Source organism: Haematobia irritans, chromosome 2 (assembly GCF_050003625.1).
Source record: "Haematobia irritans isolate KBUSLIRL chromosome 2, ASM5000362v1, whole genome shotgun sequence".
NCBI lineage: Eukaryota > Metazoa > Arthropoda > Insecta > Diptera > Muscidae > Haematobia > Haematobia irritans.
In genome coordinates, this window is record NC_134398.1 from 16,327,288 (window position 1) to 16,341,528 (window position 14,241).

The 14,241-nt window shown below is 32.1% G+C and overlaps 1 protein-coding gene and 1 pseudogene across 1 annotated transcript; one reads left to right on the forward strand and one right to left on the reverse strand.

Moving 5' to 3' along the window:
• Positions 1-3,684: 3,684 nt before the first annotated feature.
• LOC142224472 (putative cytochrome P450 6a14) lies at positions 3,685-5,546 on the reverse strand. Its single transcript, XM_075294245.1, has 3 exons — positions 5,524-5,546; positions 4,167-5,302; positions 3,685-4,100 (listed from the first exon to the last, which is right to left on the reverse strand). Exons 1-3 carry the CDS (start codon positions 5,544-5,546, stop codon positions 3,685-3,687), a joined length of 1,575 nt encoding a protein of 524 aa, XP_075150360.1.
• A 6,104-nt stretch (positions 5,547-11,650) lies between these two features.
• The window catches only part of LOC142224473 (putative cytochrome P450 6a13), a 32,606-nt pseudogene continuing 30,015 nt past the window's right edge, over positions 11,651-14,241 (forward strand).

The following is a 14,241-nucleotide window of genomic DNA, read 5'->3' on the forward strand; positions in this document are numbered from 1 at the left end:
CGGTCCATAATTATATATAGCCCCCATATAAACCGTTCCCCAGATTTGATCTCCGGAGCATCTTGGAGGAGCAAAATTCATCCGATCCGGTTGAAATTTGCAACGTGATGTTAGTATAAGGCCGCTAATATCCATGCCAAAATTGGTCCATATCGGTCTATAGTTATATATAGCCGATCCCCAATCACACAAAAATTGGTCCATATCGGTTCATATTCATGGTTGCCACTCGAGCCAAAAATAATCTACCAAAATTTTATTTTTATGGAAAACATTGTCAAAATTTTATTTCTATATAAAATTTTGTCAAAATTTTATTTCTATAGAAAATTTTGTAAAAATTTTATTTCTATAGAAACTTTAAACTTAATTATATACGTATTTTATCGGACTTTTTTAGTTTAAAAATTACTACGTATGGACTACCTGTAATTTAGAAGACGGTGTTAGTAAGTTTTAAGATACCTTGCCATCGGCAGGTGTTACCGCAACCCAGTAATTCGATTGTGGATGGCAGTCATCAGTAGAAGTATCTACGCAATCCATGGTGGAGGGTACATAAGCTTCGGCCTGGCCGAACTTACGGCCGTATATACTTGTGAGTACTATGAACCATCACTTATACCGTTTTGTAGTAAATATAGGAATGTGAACAAAAAACATTGTGAACCCCAATTAGCACAAATGATGAAATACAACCCTGCCCCATAGTACTAAACCACCTTCGTCAAATTTGTTGTTTCCTATGTTAGTGGATAGCTCGTTCAACAACCATGGAAGCAATTGAACGAAATTTGTTTTATTGCAGCTTCTTGCAGCAGGGACATTAACCAAATGAAAATTGCATTAGCAAAGACACACACACATGACTTGATTTGTACTCGTTTTCTAATATCTTGTAAAGATGTTGAATTTTAATTTTAGTCATGAATGTGTGTTCCTTTTATGGGTTTGCCAGAGAGAATAAAATACAATGGGACGAAACTGTGAAGCGAAGCTGCATCAGTAGGTGGCAGTCATGAGGAAAATTTCTCCAGTGTTGCTAGGTTGGGGGTTTTCGCCTCAAATTTAGGGGTTTTTTACACGTTTAGGGGGGTTTTTGGGGGTAACATTTATTTGGGGGTAAAAAAAATATCTTAGATCTTATAAAGTGGAGCAATTCTCAACAAGATTTGGAACAATTCTGGCATGAATTTTGAGAACAAAAAATAAGGGAAGTCAACCCATGTTCCTAAATACAAGCAAGTATGCAATGACATTCTTTTTTAAACGCATCTGTTGGAGGGGCATTTTTAATATTTGATACAATTAAAAACATGGTTATGTTAGGTGGCAGCCCGATGTATCAGGCTCACTTAGACTATTCAGTCCGTTGTGATACCACATTGATTAACTTCTCTCTTATCACTGCCCGATTCCATGTTAAGCTCAATGTAAGGGTACTTCCTTTTTATAGCCGAGTCCGAACGCGTTCCACATTGCAGTGAAACTACTTAGAGAAGCTTTGAAACACTCAGAAATGTCACCAGCATTACTGAGGTGGGATAATCCACCACTGAAAAATTTTTGGTGTTCGGTCGAAGCAGGAATCGAACCCGAATTTGTGACAAGTGGTGTAATGATTTTATCTAATTATTTTTATTTACTTCAAAAGAAAATTTTTAGCATAAAAAAACTTATTTTGTCTAAAATTGTGTTCCTCAGAAAAAATCTTCTTTCAGTTTATATATTTGTGTTAAATTTAATTTTTAAAGTGTATCACTACAGGATTTTTAACGAAATTTTGGGTCTCTTTTTATACTATTTACATACTTAAAATTTTTGGGGGTTTTTGAAAAAAGTATAGACCAATTTAGGGGTTTTTTTTTCTTACGATTTGGGGGGAAGAATCAAAAATTACCTGGCAACACTGCTTATATCATACAGTTTGCGTCGACGTCACCCAGTTCAGTTCTCTGCCGGCTTTACGAAACGCAAGGAATATAAGATTTAGAACCTACTTGCTAATAACAAATGTTCTTTTATATAATTCGGTTCATTGTATTACATTTTTGGCAGACAATTTGAAACTATAACTGCCGATGTCTTTATAAAGAATTTATCAAAACAGCGCTTCGACCGCAACGTCGATAATACCAAAGCTGCTGGCATTGTGCGACATTTATACGGTTGACATTTGTTGTTTTTGTAGAAGAGCGCTTTTCGTTCTCTTGTGTTTTTATTCTCTCTGGGTTTGCTGGAGGCAGTGTTGCCAGTATTGGAGATATTTCTCCAAATTTGTGATATTTTTTCGTGAATACGGACGAGATTTGAGTTAGGGATTTAGGAATTTGTTGGGAAATTTCCATTAATTTCCGAATTTTTGTTAGGATTTTTATACCCTCCACCATAAGATGGGGGGTATATTAACTTTGTCATTCCGTTTGTAACACATCGAAATATTGATCTAAGACCCCATAAAGTATATATATTCTGGGTCGTGGTGAAATTCTGAGTTGATCTGAGCATGTCCGTCCGTCCGTCCGTCCGTCCGTCCGTCCGTCCGTCCGTCTGTTGAAATCACACTAACTTCCGAACGAAACAAGCTATCGACTTGAAACTTGGCACAAGTAGTTGTTATTGATGTAGGTCGGACGGTATTGCAACTGGGCCATATCGGTCCACTTTTACGTATAGCCCCCATATAAACCGACCCCCCGATTTGGCTTGCGGAGCCTCTAAGAGAAGCAAATTTCATCCGATCCGGCTGAAATTTGATACATGGTGTTAGTATATGGTCTCTAAAAACCATGCAAAAATTCGTCCATATCGGTCTATAATTATATATAGCCCCCATATAAACCGATCCCCCGATTTGGCTTGCGGAGCCTCTAAGAAACGAAAATTTAATCCGATCCGGCTGAAATTTGGTACTTGGTGTTAGTATATGGTCTCTAATAACCGTGCAAAAATTGGTCCATATCGGTCCATAATTATATATAGCCCCCATATAAACCGATCACCAGATTTGACTTCCGGAGCCTCTTGGAAGACCAAAATTCATCTGATTCAGTTGAAATTTGGTACGTGATGTTAATATATGGCCTCAAACACTCATGCAAAAATTGGTCGATATCGGTCCATAATTATATATAGCCCCCATATTAACCGATCCCCAGATTTGACCTCCGGAGCACTTTGGAAGAGCAAACTTCTTCCCATGCGGTTGAAATTTGGTACGTAATGTTAGTATTGGGTATCCAACAACCATGCAGGAATTGGTTCCTCTCAGTCCATAATAATATATAGCTCCCATATAAACCGATCCCCAGATTTGACCTCCGGTGCCTTTTGGAGAAGCAATATTCATCCGATCTGGTTGAAATTTGGTACGTGGTGGTAGTATATGATATTTATCAACCATGTGAGTTGGAAATTTTGGATGACAGAGTTTCGTAGAAGTTTCTACGCAATCCATGGTGGAGTGTACATAAGATTCGGCCTGGCCGAACTTACGGCCGTATATACTTGTTTTTATTTTGGAAATCGGCGCAATATAATAAATCTTCGAAATCTTGATTTTATTGCAAAAAACAAATTATCCTTAATATTATAAACTTAAATTTAAAAGTCAATATATCATATAAGGTCAATATAATATTTCTCTTATTTTCTATTTAGCAAGTTACTTTATTTAATTTTTATTCAATTTTCCAATCGATCCACTTTCAAAAGAAGCACTTTGGATGATATCAAAACCACACTATGATTGGAAAATTCCAATTCTCGACAAGTCTCAGGAGCTTGGGAGAATTTATATTTCGATAAAATTGAAACGAGACCTATTTTAGTTTGCATACGACCAAATCGTAGACCAATACAATTTCGGGGGCCATCACCAAAACCCAAAAAGGCTTGAGGATGGCGTTGCATTATTGCGTGGGGATTAAAACGTTCTGGTTGAAATTCAAAAGGTTTTGGATATATCTCAGGATCATGATGAATGGCCCAAACTGGTATGAAAATTTCACTACCTTGCGGTAAAGTGAGATCGCCAATTTTTGCTGTATCGGTGGTCATACGCTGCAGGAAAGGTAGAGGGGGATATAAACGTAAGGTTTCTACGAAAAATAAATAAAATTTGAATTTTTAATTTTGTTTCTAAAAAATCTTTGATTCGCTCTTACCATTTATAACTTGATCCAAATATTTCATATCCATTAAGGCTTCATAAGTTATTTGATTATCATAGTTTTCCAATACTTCATGTATTTCTTGTCTTAGTTTTTCCTGTATCTCAGGATGCCTAGCCAATTCGTAGAGCAAACAAGTCATGGTAGTTGATGATGTCTCAAAACCCGCAGCAAAAAATATAAAAAATTGTGCAGCTATTTGATCATAGGTCAAATTCATATCTCCCGATCTTCTTAATTCCAAAATTAAATCCACAAAATCCCTTCTAAGAATATTGTGTTTTTCTCTCTCGAACAAACCTTCCCGGACCAGACGACGGAAAAAATCCTCCAACAGTTTGGGATATCTTTTGTGGCCAAAGAATTTCATAAAATTCACATAAGTTTGTTTGAAAAGATGCCATTTAATATTGAAATTTTTTCTACCAAATATTTTCGTACTAATCTGGCGAAATTCAGCTTGGGGATTTTTCAGGCTATTACAATCGAACCCGAGGATACAGGATCCTATAACATCTATGGTATAACGGCTATTAAGGTTGTAGATATCAATCAAATGCGATGATTCCAATGATCTCTCATAGGTTTCGGAAAATTCTTCAGCTACCGCTTTAGTCAATGCAAACATATATTTCATTTTCCCCGAAGTAAAGATGGGAGAAAATTTTGTTCTCAATGGTCTCCATTTGGATCCTTCAAGATTGAATAAATGTTGTGATAAAATATCCTTATTATTTTTATAAGCCATACGACTGGTGAATTTATTGAAATCCTTGATGAGAACATTTTTTATTGTTTCCAAATCGAGAATTACTGCCACGGGTTTCGTATACACATAGATTCCTGCAACTTTTGTTTGAGCCTTGAATTTATCATAGACCTTTTGTAAAATTTGTTGATAATGTAAACTCTTAAGATCCTTTACATGGCCCCATATCAAATGAGTTGGTAACTGCTTAACTCCCTTACGACTCCAATATCTGTATGCATAGTTCAAATACGTCAACACCAATGCCAAGCATGTTGAAGTTATGGCCAGCCAAAATTTCATTTCAATTTCTGATAAAAATATCCGAATTAAGGTCTTTGTATCTTCAGATAAATGTGGGTACTGAACAATAGCTTTCAGACTGATTTTTTTGATATTAAAAACAAAAAAACAATAAATAAATAAACTAATATAAAATAAAACCTGTAGCCTTACAATCTATACAACACAATTTCAAAATTTAGCACAATTTTTTTATAGCCATCACCCTAGAACGGGAATGGAGATATAATAAAATTTTATTCTGTTTGTAACACATCAAAATATCGATTTTAAAGAAATCTCTCAAAAGTGGACACTTACGGTCGACTATATTTTGTCCACATTTTGGAGGTTAATTTTTAGCGTCGTTATATAGCAAACGTCTTACGACAAAATTTTATTTCTATAGAAAATTTTTACTTCTATGGACAATATTTTATTTCTATAGAAAATTTTCTCAAGATTTTACTTCTATGAACAAGTTTATTTCTATAGAATATTTTGTTAAAATTTTATTTCTATAAAAAATTTTTTTAAATTTTATTTCTATAAAAAATTTTGTCAAAATTTAGTTCTATAGAAAATTTTGTTAAAATTTTATTTCTATAGAAAATTTTGTCAAAATTTTATTTTTATAGACAATTTTGTCAAAATATTATTTTTATAAAAAATTTTGTTAAAATGTTATTTCTATAGAAAATTTTATCAAAATTTTATTTGTATAGAAAATTGTATTTCTATGGAAAATTTTACAAAATTTTATTTCTATACAAAATTTTTTCAATTTTTTTTTATGAAAAATTTTGTAAAAATTTTATTTTTATACGAAAATTTCGTTAAAAATAGAAAATTTATATAGCAATTTTGTCAAAATTTTATTTCTATGGAAAATTTTGTTAACATTTTATCTCTATGGAAAATTTTGTCAACATTTTGTTTCTATAGAAATGTTTGTCAAAGTTTTATTTCTATAGCAAATTTTATTTTTATAAAAAATTTAGACACAATTTTATTTCTATAAAACAATTTGTCAAAATTTTATTTCTATACAAAATTTTGTCAAAATTTTATTTCTATAGAAAATCTTGTCAAAATTTTGTCAAAATTTTATTTCTATAGACAATTTTGTCAAAATTTTATTTCTATAGAAAATTTTGTCTAAATTTTATTTTTATAGAAAATTTTGTCAAAATTTAATTTCTATAGAACACTAGCGTAACCCGGCTCGCTTCGCTGCGCCTTCCGAAGCGTATTTGTAGGAACATTTTGCGTTAACTTAGTCAACCATATTCTTCGTGCTGAAAAAAAAAATTCGAAAAGATTTGAATTCTTTCAAACAAATCGGACTACTTGCCCTTTCGTTCATAGGTACAAATACGGCGGATATGCATATGTAAAATGGTTCGTCTTAAAAAATGTTCTGTATTCAAGTAGTTGGACAAACTTCTACATTTCTTGTGAATTTTAAGTGTGGTTTGTCAATGAAAGCTATCCTTCTCCTCAACATATCTAAAAATTAAGCACTATATTATAATAACATACAAAGAATTACTATTTCCCATCTAATAAATCGGAAAAAGCAAAAGTAGTAAACAATTTTACCACATTAACATTTGCTAAAATGTTGGAAAATGATGCCCCCTCTGACAATTTCATGTTAATTTAAGTTCTTTACTAAAAAGAAGTCTGGCAGAAGCCTGTGCAAAAATCATAAAATTCCCATTTACGGAAAACCCTCTACTTTCAATTTAGGAAAAAAATGGACAAAAGGGAACCCTCTCCCCACCATCGCTCCACTCTGGCCTGATATCGGACTATCACGTACAATATATTAACATAATTTCATAACTACTCAATGGTCCCTATAAATTCTATCGAAGTAAATCGACAAAGTTTATTTCAATTTTCCCCTTCCCCAACCAGATATCGAAAAATCATAGACTAATTTAAAAATCATGTATAAATTTAATCACCTCCTCCCACGTTCCCTGTAAATTTCAAAGGGACGTCACTTTCCCTGATACAATATCGACAAACAACGTAGTGAATAGCACCCCTAACCTTCCCTGACAATTCTTGAAACTTTCCTTCGTTCATAACCTTCCTCCACTGCCTTTGTAAATTTCAAGAAAACTTAAGAATTTTTGTTTTTTTTTGCAGTTTTAGAGGAGGACCTACTCCCCGACCAAATATCGAAAAGTGATGTAGCGTCTCTTTTGTAAACGTCCCAGAAAATGTCAAGCAAATTATAAGCCTAAAGGGGCGGTCTCTCTTCCGTCCAAATATCACGAAATCAGGTATCAACTATTAATATCGTAACCTCCACCCAGTCCTCTGTAAATTTCAAGTAACTGGGTAAAGTTTAATTGATTCTCTCTATGTAGTTACTTAAGAGAAGCGGATGTCTCCCTATGCCCTTTTATTTTTATTAAAAAATCAGGAACCTGATATAAATTTCATTACCTCATCCATTTTTTCCGTAAAATTTCAGTTGGGGGAGTTTAGTTTTGTTGTCACTGTACTTTAAAAAAAAGTCGGACAAAGGGGTGGTCCCCCTCCCCGACCAAATATCGAAAAATAATGTAGCGGATTTTTGTCTAGATGCCAACCCCAACATTCAATGAAAATTTCAAGCAAATCGCATAATTTTGTTCCAAGTTTAAAAAAGTAGGGCAAGGGGGAGGTCCCCCTCCCCGTCCACATATGAAACCATCAGGTACCCCATATTAATTCCATAACCTCACCGCATGTTCTCTGTAAATCTCAGATAATTTAGAGAATTTTAGTTTTTTCACTGTACTTTAAAAAAAGTCGAACAAAGGGGAGGTCCCCCTCCGCCACCAAATATCGAAATATAAAGTAGCGGATCTTTGTCTAGATACCAAACCCAACCTTCAATGAAAATTTCAAGCAAATCGGTCAACTTTGGTCCAATTTTCAAAAAGTCCGACAAAGGGGAGGCCCCCCTCCGCGATCAGGTGTCAAAAAATGAGGTTCCCTATTTTCACCACATGAACGCCCCCTACGATCTCTGAAAGTTTCAAGTAAATCGGTTCAGCCGTTTCGGAGCCAACTCGGAACATACAAACAAACAAACAAATAAACAAACATAGATTGAATTTTATATATATAGATTTTGTCAAAATATTACTTTTAGAGAATTTTGTTAAAAAAATGTAATTTTGCCAAAGTTTTATACCCTTCACAACTACTGTGGCACAGGGTATAATGAGTTTGTACATTTGTATGTAACGCCAAGAAGGAAAAGTCTGACACCCATTGTTTTGTATACCGATCATCTTCGAATTAAATTCTGAGTCGATTTAGCGATGTCCGTCTGTCTGTCCGTCCGTCTGTATATGTAATTTTGTGTGCAAAGTACAACTCGCAGATTAAGTCCGATCGTCCTCAAATTTGGCACAGAGTTTTACATTGGCTCAAAGACAATCGCTATTGATTTTGAAAAAAAAAATCGGTTCAGAGTTAGATATAGCTGTCATATACATTTATCACCGATCTGGTCATAATTTCTTGAAATTTCGCAATTTGGTTGAAATCGGTACAGATTTTGATATAGTTCCCATATATATCTTTCATCCGATTTTCCGTCATATGACCACAGAGGTCAAAGTTGTAATCCGATTTACGAAATTTTGGGCGTTACTTACAAATGCACAAACTTATTATACCCTATACTGTAGTAGAAGTGGTCCAGGTTATAAAAAACCATTAGCCTCACAATCTATACTGAATATATTGAATTTGCAGCCCAATAATTTTTTTATTCAAATTTCTTTTAATTTTGTAGGAAATACAGATAAATAATAAAGAACTTGAATTCTAGCAGTTATAAATAGAACATATAATTTTATTCCTAAAATATACGTATTTTAAACGTACAGTGTGGCGAATTAAAAAATATAAGATAAGACTAAAGTCGGATATGATGGAAATGCCATTTCACCAGTGCTGAAATATTTATAACTGGATTTGTATTGATTTTTAACTGGCATTTGAATCTTAATTAAAACCTTCCTTTACAGGGTGGCTAATATGTATTCCACCCAACATCAGGTTGCTATAATATAGAATGATAGGTCCATTATTGGAAGCTGTATCGTGATTACAAAAAACATACAGACCGAATAAAGTCTTAGAATTTTTCCCTAACCAAAATATTTTCAGTGAAACCGCTCAACCTTTGAAACTCCGAAAACCGAAAGTGGACAATTGTCGTGAGACGTTTGTTATATGAAGAGATTAAAAATTAAACTCCCAAATGTGGACAAAATGTAGGCGACCGTTGGTGTCAACTTTTGAGACGTTTCACTGAAATCGATATTTCGTTGTGTTGTGGGATTTTGACATTGTGCTATACAGATTATGAGGCTACAGGTTTTGTTTTTATTATACCCTGCGCCACACTGTGGAACAGGGTATTATAAGTTAGTGCATATGTTTGCAACACCCAGAAGGAGACGAGATAGACTCATGGTGTGTTTGGCAAAAATGCTCAGGGTGGGCTCCTGAGTCGATATAGCTATGCCCGTCTGTCCGTGAACACATTTTTGTAATCAAAGTCTAGGTCGCAGTTTTAGTCCAATCGACTTCAAATTTGGCACAAGTATGTGTTTTGGCTCAGAATAGATCCCTATTGATTTTGGAAGAAATCGGTTCAGATTTAGATATAGCTCCCATATATATATATACACATATATATATATATATATATATATATATATATATATATATATATATATATATATATATATATATATATATATATATATATATATATATATATATATATATATATATATATATATATATATATATATATATATATATATATATATATATATATATATATATATATATATATATATATATATATATATATATATATATATATATATATATATATATATATATATATATATATATATATATATATATATATATATATATATATATATATATATATATATATATATATATATATATATATATGGACTTACATGGTCCCAGAAGCCATATATATATATATATATATATATATATATATATATATATATATATATATATATTATATATATATATATATATATATATATATATATATATATATATATATATATATATATATATATATATATATATGTATATATATATATATGGACTTACATGGTCCCAGAAGCCAGAGTTTCGCCCACATTTGGTTGAAATTTTGCACTAGGAGTACAATTAGTAGCGTAGTCAAGTGTGCCAAATTTGGTTGAAATCGTTTCAGATTTAGATATAGCTCCCATATATAGCTTTCGCCCGATTTACACTCATATGACCACAGAGGCCAATTTTTAACTCCGATTTAGTTGAAATTTTGCACAGGGAGTAGAATTAGCATTATAGCTATGCGTGCCAAATTTGATTGAAATCGGTTCAGATTTAGATATATATCCCATATATAGCTTTCGTCCGATTTACACTCATATGACCACAGAGACCAATTTTTAACTCTGATTTAGTTGATATTTTGCACAGGGAGTAGAATTAGCATTGTTGCTATGCGTGCCAAATTTGGTTGAAATCGGTTCAGATTTATATATAGCTCCCATATATATGTTTTTCTGATTTTCGAGTGATATTTAAATGTATGTATTTGGACAAACCTTTATATATAGCCCCCAACACATTTGACGGATGTGATATGGTATCGAAAATTTAGATCTACAAAGTGGTGCAGGGTATAATATAGTCGGCCCCGCCCGACTTTAGACTCTCCTTACTTGTTATTATTTTATATTAATTTATTTATATATTTTTTTGGTTTGCTTTTAATATCAAAAAATAATCTACAAAGAAAATTTTCAGTACCCACCTTTATCTTAAGATACAAAGACTTTAATTCGGATATTTTATCAGAAATTGAAATGAAATTTTGGCTGGCCATAATTACAACGTACTTGGCATTGGTGTTGGCGTATTTGAACTATGCATACAGATATTGGATACGTAAGGGAGTTAAGCAGTTACCAGCCCAGTTCATATGGGGCCATGTAAAGGATCTTAAGGGTTTACGTTATCACCATTTTTTTTTTTTTTTCAAAAGGACTATGACAAATTCAAGATCCGAACAAAGGTTGCAGGGATCTATGTGTATACAAAACCTGGATTTGGAATTAATAAAAAATGTTCTCGTCAAGGATTTCAATAAATTCACCAGTCGCATGGCTTATAAAAATAATAAGGATATTTTTATCACAACATTTATTCAACCTTGAAGGATCCAAATGGAAACCACTGAGAGCAAAATGTTCTCCCATCTTTACTTCAGGGAAAATGAAGTATATGTTTGCATTGACTAAAGCGGTAGCTGAAGAATTTTCCGAAAACTATGAGAGATCATTGGAATCCACGAATTTGAGTGATATCTATAACCTTAATAGCCGTTATACCATAGATGTTATAGGATCCTGTATCCTCGGGATCGATTGTAATAGCCTGAAAAATCCCCAAGCGGAATTTCGCCAGATTAGTACGAAAATATTTGGTAGAAAAACTTCAATATCAAATGGCATCTGTTCAAACATGCTTATGTGAATTTTATGAAATTCTTTGGCCACAAAAGATATCCCAAACTGTTGGAGAATTTTTCCGTCGTCTGGTCCGGGAAGGTTTGTTCGAGAGAGAAAAACACAATATTGTTAGAAGGGATTTTGTTGATTTAATTATGGAATTAAGACGATCAGGAGATATGAATTTGACCTATGATCAAATAGCTGCACAATTTTTTTTATATTTTTTGCTGCTGGTTTTGAGACATCATCAACTACCATGACTTGTTTGCTCTACGAATTGGCTAGGCATCCTGAGATACAGGAAAAACTAAGACAAGAAATACATGAAGTATTGGAAAACTATGATAATTAAAAAAACTATGAAGCCTTAATGGATATGAAATATTTGGATCAAATTATAAATGATAAGAGTAAATTTAATTTTTTGAGAAACAAAATTCAAAAATTCTAATTTTCCTTAATATTTCCAGAAACCTTAAGTTTATATCCCCCTGTACCTTTCCTTGGCTATATCAGTGTAAGGTAGTGAAATTTTCATAACAGGTAGAGACATTTTCATAACAGGTAGTGAAATTTTCATACCGAACGTTTTAATTCTAACGCAATATTGCAACGCCATCCTCAAGCCTTTGGTGGGTTTTGGCGATGGTCCCCAAAATTGTATTGGTCTCCGATTTGGTCGTATGCAAATTAAAATAAGTCTGGTTTATTTTTTTTTATCGAAATATAAATGTTTTCATGCTTTTGGGACTTGTTGAGAATTAGTATTTTACAATTATAGTGTACTTTTGATATCATCCAAAGTGGTCTTTTTGAAAGTGTATAATTTAGAAAGTTGAATACAAAATTAGAAATTTCAAAATTCTTTTCTTTTTTTGAACAATAAAAAAATTTAAAAAAATATATAACGCATTATGTTGCTGCAATATATATCAACCATGTACATTTCATAATTTTAACTTGAATTTGAGTTCATACAATTTAAAAAAGAGTCCCATTTAAAGTGACAAAAATTTCAGATCATACTTACCAAGTATATACGGCTGAAAGTTCGACCAGGACGTTTCTTCTTTGTCCTCAATACCATGGACCTACATACATCAATAACAACTATCTGTGCCAAGTTTCAAATCGTTAGCTTGTTTCGTTCGTAAGTTAGCGCTGTTTCTACAGACGGACGGATGGACAGACATCGCTCGATCTACTCAAAATTTCATCACGGCCCAGAATATGGGATATGGGCACGGTTGCCACTCGATCCAAAAATAATATACCAACATTTGAAGAAAATTTTATCAAAAAAAAAAAAAAAAATACAACTACCCAATAAAAAAAATTATTTTACTGTTTTTGATTTCTATGAAAATTTTGTCAAAATTTTATTTCTATGGAAAATTTTGTTAAAATTTTATTTATACAGACAATTTTATCACAATTTTGTTTCTATAGAAATTTTGTCACAATCTTATTTCAAATGAAATTTTGTCAAAATTTTATTTCGTTATTGTTGTTTTTGATCTCAGCTGAAAGCCATGCATTGACTAAACTACAAGTGTAGCTTAACCAACAGAGGAAATGTATGCTTGTCAAATTTATTTGGGCAAAGCCCTATAGACTGCAAGATGGTTGGATGTACAGCTGTTTCGGAATTACCACATTCCTCATCAGCATCCTCTACTTGCAGCAAAACTATCAACCAATTATCAGAATAAGTTCGGGTAATTCACTCAACCTAAAGTGAAATACACTTGAACCTTCCGAAAAAGGGTTTAATAGTCGGCTACTGCCTAAACAAACCATTTTGCAGTCTATAGGGCTTTGCCCAAATTTCCTCTGTTGGTTAAGCTACACTTGTAGTTTAGTCAATGCATGGCTTTCAGCTGAGATCAAAAACAACAATAACGATTGAAGAGAAGCCAGCAATAACAAACAAAACGAAAATTTTATTTCTATAGAAAATTTTGTCAAATTTTTTTTCTATAGGAAATTCTATCAAAATTTTATTTCTATAGAAAATTTTTTTCGAATTTTTTTGTTCGATAGAAATTTTGTCAAAATTTTATTTCTATAGCAAATTTGTCAACATTTTTTTCTATAGTAATTTTGTCAAAATCTTATTTCTCAAGAAAATTTTGTCAGAATTTTATATCTATAGAAAATTTAGTAAAAATTCTATTTTTATAGACAATTTTATCAAAATTTGATTTCTATAGAAAATTTTGTCAAAATTTTATTTCTATCGGAAATTTTGTCAAAGTATTATTTCTATAAGATTTTTTATTAAAATTTTGTCAAAATTTTATTTCTATAGGATATTTTATAAAAATTTTATCAAAATTTTATTTCTATAGAAAAATTTTGTTCAAATTTTATTTCTTTAGAAAATTTTGTCAACATTTTATTTGTATAGAAAATTTTGTCAAAATTTTATTTCTATAGGATATCTTATTTAAATTTTATT